General features: G+C 37.8%; 2 protein-coding genes across 6 annotated transcripts in view; one reads left to right on the top strand and one right to left on the bottom strand.

Moving 5' to 3' along the window:
• The window catches only part of ryr3 (ryanodine receptor 3), a 182,566-nt gene extending 168,694 nt beyond the window's left edge, over nucleotides 1-13,872 (top strand). For all 5 annotated transcript variants that reach the window (XM_041805055.1, XM_041805053.1, XM_041805052.1 and 2 more), the window contains 8 exons: nucleotides 91-151; nucleotides 1,638-1,784; nucleotides 4,448-4,582; nucleotides 7,219-7,375; nucleotides 7,570-7,634; nucleotides 9,460-9,560; nucleotides 9,651-9,702; nucleotides 12,737-13,872. In XM_041805055.1, the coding sequence (XP_041660989.1) occupies nucleotides 91-151; nucleotides 1,638-1,784; nucleotides 4,448-4,582; nucleotides 7,219-7,375; nucleotides 7,570-7,634; nucleotides 9,460-9,560; nucleotides 9,651-9,702; nucleotides 12,737-12,832 (814 nt within the window). In that variant the 3' untranslated portion in view covers nucleotides 12,833-13,872. The remainder of the gene's footprint in view (nucleotides 1-90; nucleotides 152-1,637; nucleotides 1,785-4,447; nucleotides 4,583-7,218; nucleotides 7,376-7,569; nucleotides 7,635-9,459; nucleotides 9,561-9,650; nucleotides 9,703-12,736) is intronic.
• Nucleotides 13,731-16,634, bottom strand: part of aven (apoptosis, caspase activation inhibitor) — a 68,303-nt gene continuing 65,399 nt past the window's right edge. Inside the window, exons 4-6 of the mRNA XM_041805057.1 lie at nucleotides 16,329-16,424; nucleotides 15,899-16,196; nucleotides 13,731-14,391 (exon numbers count right to left, since the gene is read on the bottom strand). Of these exons, the coding sequence (XP_041660991.1) occupies nucleotides 14,237-14,391; nucleotides 15,899-16,196; nucleotides 16,329-16,424 (549 nt within the window). The 3' untranslated portion in view covers nucleotides 13,731-14,236. The remainder of the gene's footprint in view (nucleotides 14,392-15,898; nucleotides 16,197-16,328; nucleotides 16,425-16,634) is intronic.

The following is a 16,634-nucleotide window of genomic DNA, read 5'->3' as shown; positions in this document are numbered from 1 at the left end:
ATCATCTTATAGTGCTCTAATAATGATTTTTTTTAAAGCTTTCACATCAGCTGTACAATTAAACCATCACCTGTGGTTTCTCATTTACAGGCTGAGCTCCATTGACACAAAGTACCACATCTGGAAGCTGGGAGTGGTTTTGACTGATAATGTAAGTTTCACCACAGTGTTGATATAATAAATAAATGTAAGTATGCTTAAGTTTTTGCTGTGTGGCCTGCATTCTGGTAGAATGTTCCATCATTACAGTTCTCAATAAGCTTCAAGAACTTTTCACACAGAGACAGTTTCTTTCATCTGAAGTTGCAAAAAGTCTTAAAACAGATTTGATCTCATGTTGGGCCAATCATGTTTCCACACTGAACCCCAAACTTCCGCCTGCCATTATTTTCTGCTGAACAGGCTTTATTTTCTGCATTTTTTCGCATCCAAATTATTGAGAGGGTTGTTTAACTATTCAGTGCAGCAGTTACAATTCCCCTTTTTTTCTCCCTTTGTCTCTCTGTCCCTTCCACCAAATCTTAAAACTTTTTGTTGTGCTTATTCTGTATACTTTAATTATGTAACGTACTAGATTGACACTAGCATTTGTATTCACAACCCCATAGAGCAAGAAAGACTGAACTAAAAGTATGCATCTTCTAACAGGCTATTCTGCTACATATGAGCTTGTGCATTGAGCCTAATATTTTAGGGCTCAGTCAGGAGTTGATAGACCCAGTTTTCCTTTTTTGTTTAAGGACTGAAAGAACCACAAAAATAATCTTCACTCTTCGGTGACTCCATATAACTCCTTCTGCATCTTTTCACAATTAAACGAAAAATAAACTTATAAAACATTGTGCAAAGACCTGAAGTGCCAGTGTCTCTTAAATGTTTCCCTAAATGCATGCAAAATCATAAGCTTGTTTTTACACAAAAGTGTTTTTTACAGAGAGGTGCAAAGTAAATCAACGTCAAGACTTTGCCCAGAGACAAGATCAGAAATAACAATTAGGGCTGTCAAGATTAACGGAGTTAATCACAACTAATCAAGGTCCCCCATTAGAGCTTTAACTTTGTAAAGTCGTGATTAAACACATGCTTTATATTTCCTTTCAGTACACTTTAGTTAAGGCATGTGATTGTCTCCCTTCAGCCACAGTGTTGTAAAATACTTCCACCACTGCTTCTTAATCTCTTATTTTACTTTAAAAATTTACAGACAGCTCAGTGGAAGTCAAAGTCGTCTGAGCATTTTGAATGTTCTCTCATCTAATTTTCAATCCATAATAAATTCCTTTTCCTGCAATCAAGTTCAAGTTAGAATTTATCAATCTACCAATAAAAATAGGTCTGTACCTAACAGGAAGTCATCTACCCCTAGTTTAAGACAGTAAAAAAAAGTTTAAAAAGGCACAAAAACAGTTTAAACTGCAGAATAGTGGAATTTTAAAACATGATGAAAAGGGTGTGATTATTGTGATTTACTACAGCAATTCTAAGATTAATCGGGATTTGAAATTTTTAATCTTTTGACCACCATAATTATAATTGGGGAAATGATCAGAGTTGGAAAACCAGCTTTCAGATATAATGCAATGAGTAGAAATAATTATACAATCTTAATTATGACATTTGTCTTTGGTTTCCCACAGAACTTCCTGTATCTAATCTGGTACACCACCATGTCTATTTTTGGACACTTTAATAACTTCTTCTTTGCTGCCCATCTCCTGGACATCGCCATGGGCTTCAAGACCCTGAGAACCATCCTGTCTTCTGTCACTCATAACGGCAAACAGGTGAGGAGTTCAACCAGCAGAGGGACCCAGAGGACAGAGAACAACAAGCAATAATCACTTCAAATGTATTTCTATATAACAGAGCAGTTCTTTTCTGCTCTTCTTTCTTTGACACAGGTATGGTTTTACTATAAGATGTTATTTAGAAAAGGAAAATTTTTTTAGGATTTTTAATTTTTACAATTTTATAAGATTGTCAACAACTATTGCTGCAGTCTGCATAACCTGAAATTTTAGGCTCTTCTGTCAAAAAGAAATATAAAATATGCAGGACATACATTTAAACTAATAAGCATGTTCATGCCATCTGTGATACATAAAACTTGAGAAAACAACACAAGCGTGAGTCATACTGGATGCAAGTATAATCAGATGAAGCAGTTATCTACTGGAGCAAGAGAAGATGCTTTGCAGTAAATAATGTACACTATGAGAAGCCTCCATCATTTTAATCACGACAAGTAGAAATAAAAATCACAAGTCACAAATATATTAACTTAAGTAAAAAAGAGTCAGGATCTTGAGGGTGTTTTGCTATTCAAATAAAAAGATGTTTTCATTTTCCTGACTGATACTGACCCAGTTCCTTGTGCCTTTGGTAGCTGTGATACTGACAACCCTGTGAAGTTTTTCCTTTATGCATGTCCTGGAGGCATAATAGGGGGATGAGGTGATTACTCCCTCTGTGCCGTCTTCAGAGGTAGTAACACAGGCATAACTGAGGTGAAAACTAAGGGCTAACAGGGGACTGCAGTGCTGTAAGCAAGTGCACTACGCTCGTAGGATCAGTATGAATGTCTCAAGACATAAAGACGACAGAGCTTCATTACAGTGCTGTCAGAGAAATGCCTTGAAAAAATAATAAAAGTAAGATAAATTAACTAAAACAGTCATTTTTGTATATTACACAAAAACTTAATGCTGAGATTTTTTACTGGTGCTAATAATGGTTTAAAAGTTAATAAACATTGGCTTTTATTTATTCCTGAGGGTTTCCCCTGCAGATTTTAGAAAACAGTAAATATTTGTTGGACCAGAAAGAACTGAACAGTGAAGTGGAAGTGCTGTAAGGATTAAATGGATCCCCTCATAGCAAGGACAAAGTACTGCACAAATATTTAGGCTGTTAAATGAATCACTTGTTGAATTACCTAACTAATAACAAAGATAAACTAAGGATAAACAGTTATAAACTGGGCAAACCAGGAGATAGACAAAGATGTTTAGGTAAAAGTGAAGAATTACTGGTTGAAATAAGAAGCTAATAACTTCTTGAAAATGATTTTATTGTGTTCAGTTTTCATTAAATTTGTCATCCAGTCCATAGTTTCTATGGTATGCTATTACAAAAAATAGTTTTGGTTGTTTAATGAATATTTTTTATATGAACAGAGAAATTTAAATGTAGAGTACAGGTGCATCTCATATAATTAGAATATCATGTAAAAGTTCATTTTTTCCCCTGTGATTTACTTAAGAAAGTTAAATACAAGATTCATTTTGAAGAAAGTGAAATATTCTAGGACATTTTTTCTTTTTAATCTTGATTATTACACCTGACAGCTCACGAAATCTAAAATCTACTATCTCAAAATAATATATTGTGGAAAAGTCAAATTTGCAAAGGTTTCCTGAGCTGTCATTCTCTTACTCTGGTTCATTACACACAATTGCAATAACGGGGAAGAGTGCTGACTTGATAGATGTCCAGAAAACAAGAGTTGTCATCCTCCACGAGGAGGGTAAGCCACTGCTGAAAAGACAGGCTGGTCTCAGAGGCTGCATCAAAGCATATCTTCAAAAAGTCGACTGGAAGAGAAAAGTGTGCACAAGCAACAGGGATGGGCTTATCTGTAGGGGTTTGCAAGCAAAGCTGGAAGTTTCACTTCTTGAATTAAATCACAGGAAAAAACTTTTCATGATATACCAATTTCCTGAAATGCACCTGTATATTTCTGTTTTTTGAAATACAAAATATACCTCAGATGTAATGTGCTGGAAAAGCTTGAAATGCACCTTGACAGGGCTTAGAAGAGTTGTAGTAACCTTACAGAGATGAACAGTTTTAATAGCTAAATGTAATGGAAAAAAGGAACAGAAAAAGACAGTGTGTAGTTATTTTCAGATGTTGAATTTGCCACAACTAAAGCAATAAACAAAAACTTTTAAAATAGTTTAATTGTACGTCATTTAGTTTCACTTTAAATGAACACATATTCAACAGGGTTAATGGTGTCCTTGCAGGAACTCCTCAGACAAAGGCACTGGGACGCACAGGTTTGAACCTGTAATTTTCTGCCAGTAAACTCAAAATGTAGAATAGGAAGCTTTTAAACTGAAGGTCACTGAAAGAGACATGGTGTCGCTCTGTAATCCTGAATTTAATTTCCTGAGGTGCTGACGGTCCCCCAAGTCTGAATGCCTACCTGTTAGACCTTGAAATCCTGCCAGTTCTTTTCTACTCCACTCTTTCTGTCTAAAGGAACTACATCAGCACTGGCATTTTGATTCAATTGTTGAATAACAGCTTTAAAAAATACCTTTCAAAACTTCATTCAAAAAAGATTAGCCAGACTTGTGTGCTCCTGCTTTGTCAAGGGGAATAAAAAGTTAAATAAAGTGTTTTTCCACTATTGTATAATATGCACTCTCTGTCTTTGTAGCTGGTGTTGACTGTGGGTTTGCTGGCTGTGGTCGTGTATCTCTACACTGTGGTGGCCTTCAACTTCTTCAGGAAGTTCTACAATAAGAGTGAGGATGAAGACGAGCCTGACATGAAGTGTGACGATATGATGACCGTAAGTATGAAGGACTGTCCAAACAAAAGAAACAGTTAGCAGTTGCCAAGTTATCAGTGAAGACACAAGGGAATGCCCTTAACCAAGAAGTATTTTGTCACATTACCTTGCAAAAATTGTAGGAAGACATTTTATTTTTAAAACAAACTTTTATGGGGATATTTTTATTTAAAGAGGAGTGATAACTTATTAATAATAGGGCTTAAACAACACCTGAGGCCTTTTATTCACTCTACAGATTTAGAGTCCATTTGGTGTCCATTTACAACTTTTTTTTTTTTTTTTTTTTTTTTTTGCTCTGGCAATGACCATGACACTGATTTCTGAGCGTTTGTCATCAGCTGGCTGCTAGGCCTGTGTAAGGCTCATTTATGCTCTACATTTGAAATGCATAGGGATACGGACCGACCTGACCGTCAGTACTGTGCGTTTATTTTGTCCATGTTTTTTTTCCGTTCTCTGGAGGCTCACAGATGCAGACTAAAGGTTGCAACACCACAGCCATTTGTGAGAGCAGCAATCAGCAATGCTGCCAACAGTTCAACCCAGAGTAGCAAGCTACAAGAACACAAGTGAGCAGAGGACAGACTGTTCTCTCTTCAGTCTATGGGACAGATGGAGCAGCTTCAAAGTAGCTCCTTGAGAGATGGCTACCTCCAGTGGAGTAGTTTTTCAGTGTCCTCTTGAACTTAACAGGCACACATCAGTGTGAAGACAATGACAGCTGTGAAGTTTAAGATGCACAGATCTGTTTTCATACGTGCGTGGAGCATAAAGAAGCCTTTAGTTGGTTTGTTCACTGAAACTTTACTAAGAAAATGTTAAATTAATCTTCAGGCTTCCTGTTCTAGCATTAGCAGCAGCTCTAGACTTGGAAATCTTTAAGCTGAAAACACAAGCCTGCGTGCACAAGTTAAACCGTCTGATAGATTAGAGGATTAGTTTCATTGTTGTTGACAGATTTATTATCAAGCCTTGCCTTTTCTTAATTTTCAGTGGTCATTGAGGAAGAAGTGACATTAGGGCCTTCTCATTTCACATTTTGGTATCCTTCTTCCTTCGTTCGCGTCGTTTCGTCTCAACTCTGCTGCACCTGAAAGTGCTGCCCCTCGTCGCTGATTGGTCCTGTCACCTTCTAACCGGGCCCAAATGGTTCAGATGGGAGCTTTGCAAGATGGATTCGCCAGTGAAAAACAAGGAAACGGGCATATCCATCTGCTTTGCAAGGTTATCACTTCACAGGGTCAGTCTGAACGACGTCAGGTACATATGATAGGCTGATCAGCTGATTCTCCCAAACATTAGCTGACCCGTATTTAAAATCATTTTAAAAACCTTTGCGATGACTCACCATTAAATGGTCAAAAAAATCAGCCAGAAAATGTCTTAAGAAAAGCATTCTTTGTTTTACATATCTGATTATCAGTGGAGTTACTTTGGTTTATAAACTGAATCACTGTTAATATCCTCATCTATGGAGCCTACAGATCCGTGTTATTAGGTCATAACTGAGTCTCTCTTTCACATAATCTGTAATCTGATCAATAATCCACCACAGAGCTCTGGGAGTTTATGCTGATTTTTTGCAGTTAAATAGGAACAATTAAAAAAATTTCTGCCTTAGTGAGGCTGTAGTTCTGTAAGATTATATCATCCTGTGTAAAGTTTTTAAGTGCATAAACATATTTATTATTTAATCGATCTTTGTTTAAGTTTTTTATTTCAAGCAAATAAGTGCTGTCAGCATAAAATGAACGGTCATGAACAGCACAGAGGTGCAGCTTTTTGTGCTGGTTTGTTAGAGCTGATCGCTGAGAAAATTGCAGAAAATAAAATCTGGTTTAGCTGCATCACTGCTTGTCTACCATCAATCCCTCTTTCTTGATCATCCATGGCTTCATGCTTCCCCACTGTCTTCCTGTCTTCTCTTTCTCTCTTCCTGCTCGATTGCCAGACCATCAAGATTTTGGTCAGACAAGAGCAAATTCACCAACAAATTGACCAACTGACAGTTCAGCCCTAGAATAATCAATAAAACAGTGATAGCACATTATCAATCACCATTTATCCTCAGCTCACATTGTTCTTAAGCAACCCTGACGTTTATCACTTCATGAAGAAAGGAAAAAAACAGAAAATTCCTTCTTTTTGTGTAATATAAACAAGTGTTCAGCTTTCTCAAGGATATGTAGGAGTTGAAAAAAATTCCTCCGGCTTTGAGTTTAAATGGTTTTAGCCATCTGGCCTTCATCAAGCTGCTGAAAGAATACAAACTCTATCCGCTGGACAAAGGAGGGTGTTTAATCTGTTAGCTTTGTGAGGTGTTGACTGGAAAAAGTTAATATTTATGGTTGGAAGATGTTTTTTCCTTTTTCAAAGCAAGAAGGTCATTTTTATTAACTCTCAGACATGTTTTGCTTCTGTGGCTTCATGCATCAAATGAAGGCACATTTACGCTCATATATGCCTGTTCTTGTGCTGCTCTAATATCTCTGTGAAGAGCTGAAAATTAAATTTTTGTTTTTCATCCCTAGCTTGGGCTAAACAGGACAAGGCTGCCTTTAATGCTGTGCTCCTTATTTCCTCTTAAAAAGCTTTAGAAATGACTGTGATGTACTCTTCTATCCTCTCTGCAGTGCTATTTGTTCCACATGTACGTGGGTGTTAGAGCTGGAGGAGGTATTGGAGACGAGCTGGAGGACCCAGCTGGAGATCCCTATGAGCTCTACCGCATCCTGTTTGACATCACCTTCTTCTTCTTTGTCATTGTCATCTTGCTGGCCATCATTCAGGGTATCAATCTTTACTTTTCTACAGTGGTTTTCGTAAATGACCATACTTCTGTGTATTCTGCATGCTTTAGTGTACATTAAACTACAAATAGCCTACCAGTCTCCCTGCCATGTGCTGCAGCCTTGCCATGCATTAATATGAGCTTGATAGATGTGTTATGAGAAAATTCACACTAAGCACTTCGATTCCTTCAGGTTTGATCATTGATGCCTTTGGAGAGCTGAGAGACCAGCAGGAGCAGGTGAAGGAGGACATGGAGGTAAGACTTTGCTCCTTAACTTTTAAAAGAGGAAACATAGGTCATAAAGAAAGGTTTGAATAAAACTAATACTTTGGGTTTGTTCAGACTGCAGTTAAAACAAATCTGGTGCTTTGTTCAGACACAAAGTCCACAGTTGTTCTCAAGGGATCAGATTAGATTTGTTTGTTCAGATATCATCAAGCTGTCCTCCACGGATGCTGAAGCAATGATGTTGGTGTCAGTAACCCTCAGTCTCTGATTGTGTAATGCTTCGAGCTCCGGAGATTTACTCTGAACTTAGAAAATCCACTTTAGCTTTCATGTACCAAAAATGTGGAGTTCTTTACAACACAGTCTTAAAATCAACAATTGAAGTTCATCCTATATTTGGTTCCTTTAAAAACCCAGAGAATGGGCCCTGCCCAGTTGTGATTTACTGATGTCAATTTATGTGTTGATCGATAACATTGGTGCTAGCATTCGTCCTGGCTAACAGCTATTTTTGGATCCTGATGTTGAAATGATCGTCATGCTATACTTTTAACATCTTTTCACTACTTTTTTGCCTGTATTTGTCAATTCTTTTTGCCACCTTTAATCAATTTCTGCTTCTTTTGCCCTTGTTTGCCTATTTTTTGGCCACTTGTAACACATCTTTGCTACTTTTTGACCATTTTTGCCACTTGTTGGTAATTTATCCCACTTTTCACCCTTTTTTGCTGCTGTACTTCCATTTAAACCCCCCTATTCACCCATTTTTGCAACTTCTTTTTGCCACTTCTAACACATATCACTGCATCTAACAAATTCTTGTTACTTTTTTCCCATTATTGCCAGTTTTTTGCCACATATTGGTCATTTTTTGTTACTTTCAGCCCATGTTGCTGCCTCTTGCCACTCTACCCCAAGTTGCCGCATTTAATATATTCATGGTACTTTTTTCACATTATGTCCACTTTATTGCCATAAGTTGGTCATTTTATGTTACCTGTAAACCATTTTGCTGTCTCTTACCACTCTTCTTTTTGCCACTTTTCCCCCTTTGAACCCAATTTGCCACATTTAACATGTTCTTGCTGCTCTTTCCCCATTTTTGCCACTTTTTTGCCATGTTGGCCTTTTTCAAAAGCTAAACTATTGTCAATTTATTGCTTAAGTTTGTGACCATGACTCAACAGTAGAGTTGGTTTTCTCTCAGTCAGAAGGTTGGAGGTTGAGGGTTTGCTCCCCAGCTCCTGCAGTCCACATGTCAAATTGCTTGTGCACTTAAGCACAAGTTGCTGTGTAAATGGATGTGAATGGGATGAGTTACAACTGATTTTACATGCAGTTCCTTCCATTATTGTATGAATGTGATGTGAATGGGTGAATGTGACCTGTAGTGTGAAGTTTTTCAAGTCGTTAGAGGAGTAGAAATGCTATAAAAGTGTAGTCCATACAAAGCAGTTGTCTTTAAAGGCTTTATGAGCATCTTACATTAAAATAAATGGTTATAATTTATTACATATGGCACCATAAATGCAGATACTAAAATGCTGGGATTCAAACTGGTAGATGTAACAGGTTTCTGTTGTGCTTTTTTGTCTAAGAGACGTTGTGGTAATAGGAAAAAGTACTCATTCATTGATTTTTATATCAGTTAAAAAATTAAGACTGAAAGTGCTTTATGTCTTTGTAAAGAGCCTGTGTGAACATTAATTTTTCCCCTTGCTCTTGGCCAAATGAATCCAGCTATTGGCAAGAAAGAGGCTGAAATAAAGCAGGAGTATGAGCACTATTTAATTAAGTATACTTACTGTTGCCTGTATTCAAATATGAACTCTCCCTCTCATTTTTCTTTCAGACCAAATGCTTCATCTGTGGCATCGGGAACGACTACTTTGACCGGACGCCTCACGGGTTTGAAACCCACACTTTACAAGAGCACAACCTTGCAAACTACCTGTGAGTGCAGCTAAAAACCATAAGATGCCAATGAGAGAATAAGTTTGAAGTGTTTAAATCACTGTGTGGCCATTTTCCCCCTGGCTGCAGGTTCTTCCTGATGTACCTGATCAACAAGGACGAGACTGAACACACGGGTCAGGTATGTGGGGACCTTAAAGATCAGAATTTAGCTCTACTTCATCAAGCCTCAGTATCTTCTTCTTTGATGCTGCAGCTTTTCTCATGTTTGATCAATCTCAAGACACTAAAGGAAACTTCAGTAGGATTTTACTTGTGCAACATTTCAGCCCACTTGTTATGTTGCATAAGTAAAGCCAAGCAGGAGGAAGAAGCAATGCGTGGGCTCACTTGACTTTTGAATATTAGCTTGTTATTGTCCTACACCTGAGATGCAAGTTCATTTTTTATTTGATGTGAATGCACGTTCTTATGTCACAAATTTGGCACAAAGAATGTAAAATATAACTTTGCCGCACTTCCTTCTGGCTTCTTTTACACCAAATTTAGCTGCTTGTAGAGTAAGGGGTCGCACAGCTCTACGATTGGAGAACAATTCTAGATCTTCCTGCAGAAAATAAAGTTGTAAATTTTTTTGGGAATGGTAGAAAAATGTTCAAACATATCAACAAAGTGAGTCATTTAAGTTGTGCTAATTAGTCATTTTTAAAATCTTACAGGACATTTTAAATTGGCTACTCTCAATCTGCCACAAGTTATTACACAAGTTTGTTAATTGGTCTTTTAAGTCTGTTTGGAGACGAAACATGCTTTGTGTGTTGTTTTGGTAGGAAATTAGCTGCACACATTGAATCTGTTACCAAATGGTCACTTTTAAGACTAAGCTTTGTGGGGCGATGGTATAGCTCAGTAGGCAGAGCAGGCCCAAAATACAGAGGCTATAGTCCTCAGCGCACTGGCTGCAGGATTGATTCACAGTCTCTGTGCTGTTTGGTACATGTCTTCCCCATATTCCTGTCTCTTTTAGCTGTCCTATCCAAATAAATTTAAAAAAATAATTAAATAAATAATTATAATTGTTGTAAAGAAAGAGCAAAGTTTATTGTTGGATCAAGGCATAAGGAAAAACATTTCTGTATTTGTTGGATTGATTTTAACAGTCCATCTCATAAGCTTGAAAATATATAATGTCATGCTTAATAAATCATTTAGTGACTGTTCTAACATAAGTAAGGATGTTGAAGTCTATTAAGAAGGTAGTATTTAGTGTTAATTTTGAATTAAGGCTTAAATTCTCAATGACTGTAACACAAGCATCATCGTGTTTTCATCACAGCTTCTCTACCCGATGAATGCCTGAGTCATTCATACTTAACAGTCCCCAGAGTTCTTGATATTCTCCTGGCCCATCATTAGGTGTTTATTCTCAGACCATGCTCCTTTTTAAGTAGGTTAAGTGGTACTTTCTAGAAAAAGTGGTTATAATTCATAAATCCCCAAGGGAAAATTCAGTTTTTCACTCTGTTATAAACACAGACCAGGAAAACACACATACAAGTACAAACACAATCCTGTAGACATGCACTGATGGAGAGATGCAAACCACTGTTAATTTAGTCTTAAGACAAAGCTACTCATTAGTTTAAGTCAGATTTTAATCATTTTAACCCTTTAGTTTAAGTTCACAAAACTCATTTTAGTCCAGCTTTATTAATTAAAAAATCCTTAGATTTTAGTCTTTTCTTTTAGTCAAAGCATTTATTTTCTTTGAACTTATTAAATCAGCTCTTGTAAAATCAATATAAATGTAAAATTCTCATATTAAAGCACTAAGCACTTTTTGTGTTGTGCTTGTACTTGTTGTTTGTCTTTGTAATGCAATTAAAATGTAAATAAAAAGAGAAAGTACACAAGTAGAAAAAAAAACATAATGCTTACACAATCCCAATTCCAAAAAGTTGGGCAATGATTTGTAAATCTCATAAATAATGATTGTATTCACAATAGAAAAATAAACAACATATCAGCTGTTAAAACTGAGATATTTCACCTTTACCTAAAAAATATTAGCTCATTTTGAATTTGATGGCAGAAATACATCCAAAAAGTAGAGACAGGGCCATGTGCCATTGTGTAGCGTTTCCTCTTTTTCTAACAACAGTCTGTAAATGTCTGGGGAGTAAACAGACCCGTTGCTGGAGTTTTCAGATAGGAATATTGTCCCATTCTTGTCTGGTGTGGGATTTTAGCTGTTCAATAGTCCTAGGTCGTCTGCTCCAGACTGTTCCTTTTATAATGCAATAAATGTTTTCTAGTAGTGAAAGGTCTAGACTACAAGCAGGCCAGTTCAGCACCCTGACCCTTCTACTGCCCAGCCAACGCTGTTGTGATGATTGTGGTATGTGGTTTAGCATTGTCTTGCTGAAATATGCAAGGCCTTCCCTGAAAGTAGTCTGGATGAGAGTATCTGCTGCTCCAAAACCTCTATGTAGTTCTTTGTATTGATGGTGCCGTTCCAGATGTGAAAGCTGTCAACACCATAGGCACCAATGCAACCCGATACCATCAGAGATACAGGCTTTTGAACAGTGCACTAAGAACAAGCAGGATGATCCCTCTCCTCTTTTAGTCTGCGGGAATGACACCTGTGGTTTCCAAAAAGAATCTCAGAATTTCCAGATCCTTTCACATATAGCTTCTTTTTGTATGATGCACCTTTGACCTTGTCCCATGCACACACAGATTTCTCCAGATTCTTTGAATCTTTTGATATTATGTTCTGTGGATTGTGAGATATTCAAGGCCTTCACAATTTTAAGTTGAGGAACACTTTTCTGATATTGTTTAATGGTTTTTAGACAATTTTTGCAGATGATGAACTTTTGCCCATCTTTACTTCTGAGAGACTCTTCCTCTCTATAAACTTATTTTATACCCATTCATGTTATTTGCCTTTTGTTGTCCTGTCCCTACTTTTTTGAGATATGTTGCAGCCATTGCAGGGTTTATGAGAGTTGCAAATCACTGCAGTCTACTTCTTGTACGCAGTGCCCCAATTATTTTGGAATTGGGGTTGTTAAAGGAAAATCACCTGAAATTTAAAACGAATACAATAAAGAAACTGTCCAAAGATTTTATATGCTGTAACATAGTGCATACTGACACTTTGAGAAGCTCTTGCTGAGGATCTTTTCTTTCTCTCTCTCCCCCTACAGGAGTCGTACGTGTGGAAGATGTACCAGGAGAGATGCTGGGACTTCTTCCCCACTGGAGACTGCTTCCGTAAGCAATATGAGGACCAGCTGGGTTAGAGAGGTCAGCCTCACTCTGATGCTCCTCTCTCTACTTTCCTTCTTTCTGAGAGACACTGAACTTGACTTAATCTGAACACTCGCTGGACTTTTTCTGCTGTCATGGTGTCCAATAACGTGAAGAAAAACAACAAAATCATTCATTTTGAATTAAAAACGAAACATTCTGAAGACCATGATTTTACGACGGACAACTGACTCCGATTGGACGTTTTGGGTTTGTGCTCACCTGCCACGACGCCTCCTTTTATGCAAATTCTTTTGATTCTGATTCACATTGCCTTTTCACCTGCTTAACCCCAACCTGTTGCACAATTTGTTGTGTGTGTAGACATTTGATACACGTGAAGGGTTACAGCGTGACAACTGAATGTCTGATTATGCACAATTTCTAGATTTAACGCCAGGATGAGAGTGTCACTTCTTACCAAACCAAACAAATGGATTTGTGTGCTGCTGGTTTTGATCACCATTGATCCAGTTAACATCAAAACAACACGAGTGAGACCTGATCTGCCTTTCAGCCTGTCTAATGAAATGAAGATGGTTCTTCCAGGACCACAGACGACTCACTTTAGGTGTTCTAAAGTGCCGACGTGCCTTATGAGAAACTATGCAAGAAAAACAAATTTAATCATTTTTGTTCCTCCTGACACAAGCAGTGCTCTAGTTTCTGGATTAGTTACAAGCAGATTTAGCTCGAGCTAGTTTTTGTGGCTTTTCAATAAATTTAAAAAAAAAGAGAGAGAGAGAAAACATTTGTTGTATAAAATCTAGATGATCTTTGTGTAAATGTTGCTTAGTTTGGTTTTGTTTCTGAGCTGTGGTGTCCTGCCCGCCTGCACTTCTCTCCACAGAGGAAAAGCCCCACGACAGATGAAGATAAAAGAACAAAGGGTTGGTTCAAGGATTTATTGGCGACAAAATGGTTAACTGCTATTGTATGGCCATTTGTATGTATGTAGTAGCTTTGGTAAAATCCTGCGTTTCTTTTGATGAGGGGGAGGAAATGAATAAAGTAACTGACGCAATAAACCAAACATGTTGTCTGTCCTTCTGACAGTAAGGCGAAACTCCTGTGGTGTGTAACTTTCACAGTCTCACAAGGAGCAGAGAATAATCCTGGGAGACATGAAATGAAGAGGGAACATTTTCACAAATGTTCAAGACATACTGTCCCATCTCTAACACTGAAAAAACAGACAAACAAATGACCTGACTGCCACTTTTTCATCAGCAAAGTGACAAAAAACAACCACCAAGTCCATCCACCATGTAAACTTTTCACACTCAGGCTGAAAGTTTGGGTTTGTTTTGGCAAAAGTCTGATTTCAAATCCAGACTCTAGTTTGTTTTGATCAACTTCCAGTGTCTCTAATGATGTCTTTCCTCAGTGTTTGACAGTCAGGAGATCATACTGTCCAGCCAGTCCTCCAGGTCCTCCTCTGTCACCTCCTTCCTGACAGAAGCAGACTTTGGAGGTGTGACTTCTTGGTTTTTCACCTCCTGCATCTTCTCTTCTGTCACCTTCAATGCCACCTCCTTCACTTCCTCACACGCTGTGGATAAAAAGAACAGGTACTAGGAAAGCATTCACAATAGCCACAGCAGATGTTTGAAGATGCTTGATATTTAGTTGTTAAAATTCATAATACTGATGTTTAAATTTGAAGTTCAATGCAGACAACACAGTTCTCATCAAAAGAAGTTTTTGATGGTAAAACAACAACAACCTTAAACCAGATGTGTGAGGACACTGGTGTGAATGTTGCCGCAAGCAACTAAGTAAAGCAAATAAGTAAAAGGAGTTTTAGAATGGAGTGACAGAACTATGTGAGCTTCACCATCATTCCTTACACTTAAAGCGTGTTTTATGTACAGACATTTTTTAATTTATTCATCTTCAAACTCTAAATGATGTGTTTTAAGGACTGAAGTTTTACATCTGAACTACATTTGAATTAATGATTACATAAATATCTGCTTCACGGCAAAAATCTAATTTTGTGCGTCCCAAATCTTTGTATGATGAACAAAACCAGTGTCACAGCTGAACCGGTGATGAATGAACACCAGTGCTGCACAATTTATCTAACCACAATCACAATGACAGGCTGTGCAATTAAATACCTGTATGAAAGGCTGCAGTTATTTTTGTATGAAGTATTACTTGAAAGGTAAACAAAAATACCAGAAGAAAGTTTAAGTTCACTAGAGTGCCACTATTGCACTTTGTAGAAGTACTTTTATTATTTTCAAAAAAGGAAAACCTTTTCTTTTTCTGATAATATTACGCTATTTTGAAAGCTGCTAAAATATCAGGTTTTGTATTTTTTACATAACATTTGCATGTTTTGAGTTGAAAAATACACACTTCAAAACTATCAAAATTCTCTGTATTTTACTTGATAACCAAGCAAGTATACTCTTGAAACCACGAGTATAATTAATTGCACAGCTTGTCATGTGTTATATTATTACAATCAAAAATCCCAGTATGCCCAGTGTAATCAGAATTGCACATAATAACCAAATTGTGCAGCACTGGTTTATCCCTAGGACAAGCCCAAACCCATAAAAATTGCTCCCTTTAGATGGATACTTCTTGATTTTTGAAGTTGGGTTGTAAAAGGTACTTAACAGTAGCAGTGGCATTAGCCTCCAGAGATTTTGGAGTGCATTGTCCCTTTAAGCAGGATGTGCTGGGCGAAGCTGGGCTGTACAGCGCTACATAAGGGTACAGTTGCTCCGTGCATTTTAGCGGTAGAACTGGGCCAAAAAAACTATTTTGTGTTCTGTATTTGGTATTACTTTCAGTGCAAGCTTTAGCGACACGTTCTTATAGCTGTCTCCTGTTCAGCTGTTTGGACATGCAGGCTTTTACAGAGACAACACCGTACACACCATACTTATACAATCCAACTTCAAAATCACAGAAAATCCCTTTATGCAGAGCCTGATATGCCATTTCCCCTCGTTTCCAGACTAGATGCTGAGCTAAACAAAGCCAGTCTCTGCATTAGCTCCATATTTAATATTATGTAATATAAACTATAATGTTCTCACCTCTCTTTGGAGCAGCTGCCTCCTCCTCTGCCTCACCGACAGTCTGGTTTCCCGTAACAGCCTGGACCGGTTTCTGTAAACCGAGCAGCTCATCCAACTCTTCATCAGCATCATCAACTGGCACAGACTCTGCAGCTTTAGAGGAAACCTTTGAGCCTGATGCTGGGTTTGTAGCTATGGCCACTCTCTGGCTGGTGTTGACTTTTAAAGCTGTGGATGGGGGAGTGAATGTAGCTGCTTTTGGCTTCTCTTGTTTCTGGGTGAAGGTCACAGTGGGAAGCTCTACTGGTGTTGAGACCTGAAAATGAAGATGAGTGCAAAATCACTGCAACAGGGCCTGATAACTGAGATTATAAACTAAGTAAAACCTGCAAACTAAATAAGTTAGAAGATTGTTGTTTGACTTTCACAGAGCAGTCAAACCAGCTACCTGAAGCAGCTCGGCCTCCAGGTTGAGTCTCTGATGGAGGGGCAGCTGTTGGAGGCTTTGAGCGAGCGCTGGGAGGTCCACAAACGCTGCAGACATCTGGAGAAGAAATACAGTTTAGAAGAGCAGCAATCAAACTTGACCGAGAGGAGACACTCATCAGGATACAGAAACAATGACAGAATTTAGCAGCATGAGAAATTTTCTGTGTTGAAGGATGTCAAAACTGTTTGTAGAAAACTCTCATTGCAACATCTTAAAATATTTTGTAATCAATATAAGTAGCCTACTAGCTGGGGTCAGTACTCT

Source organism: Cheilinus undulatus, linkage group 14 (assembly GCF_018320785.1).
Source record: "Cheilinus undulatus linkage group 14, ASM1832078v1, whole genome shotgun sequence".
NCBI lineage: Eukaryota > Metazoa > Chordata > Actinopteri > Labriformes > Labridae > Cheilinus > Cheilinus undulatus.
The sequence above is the reverse complement of the archived record's forward strand: the minus strand, read 5'-3'. Positions and strand labels throughout refer to the sequence as shown.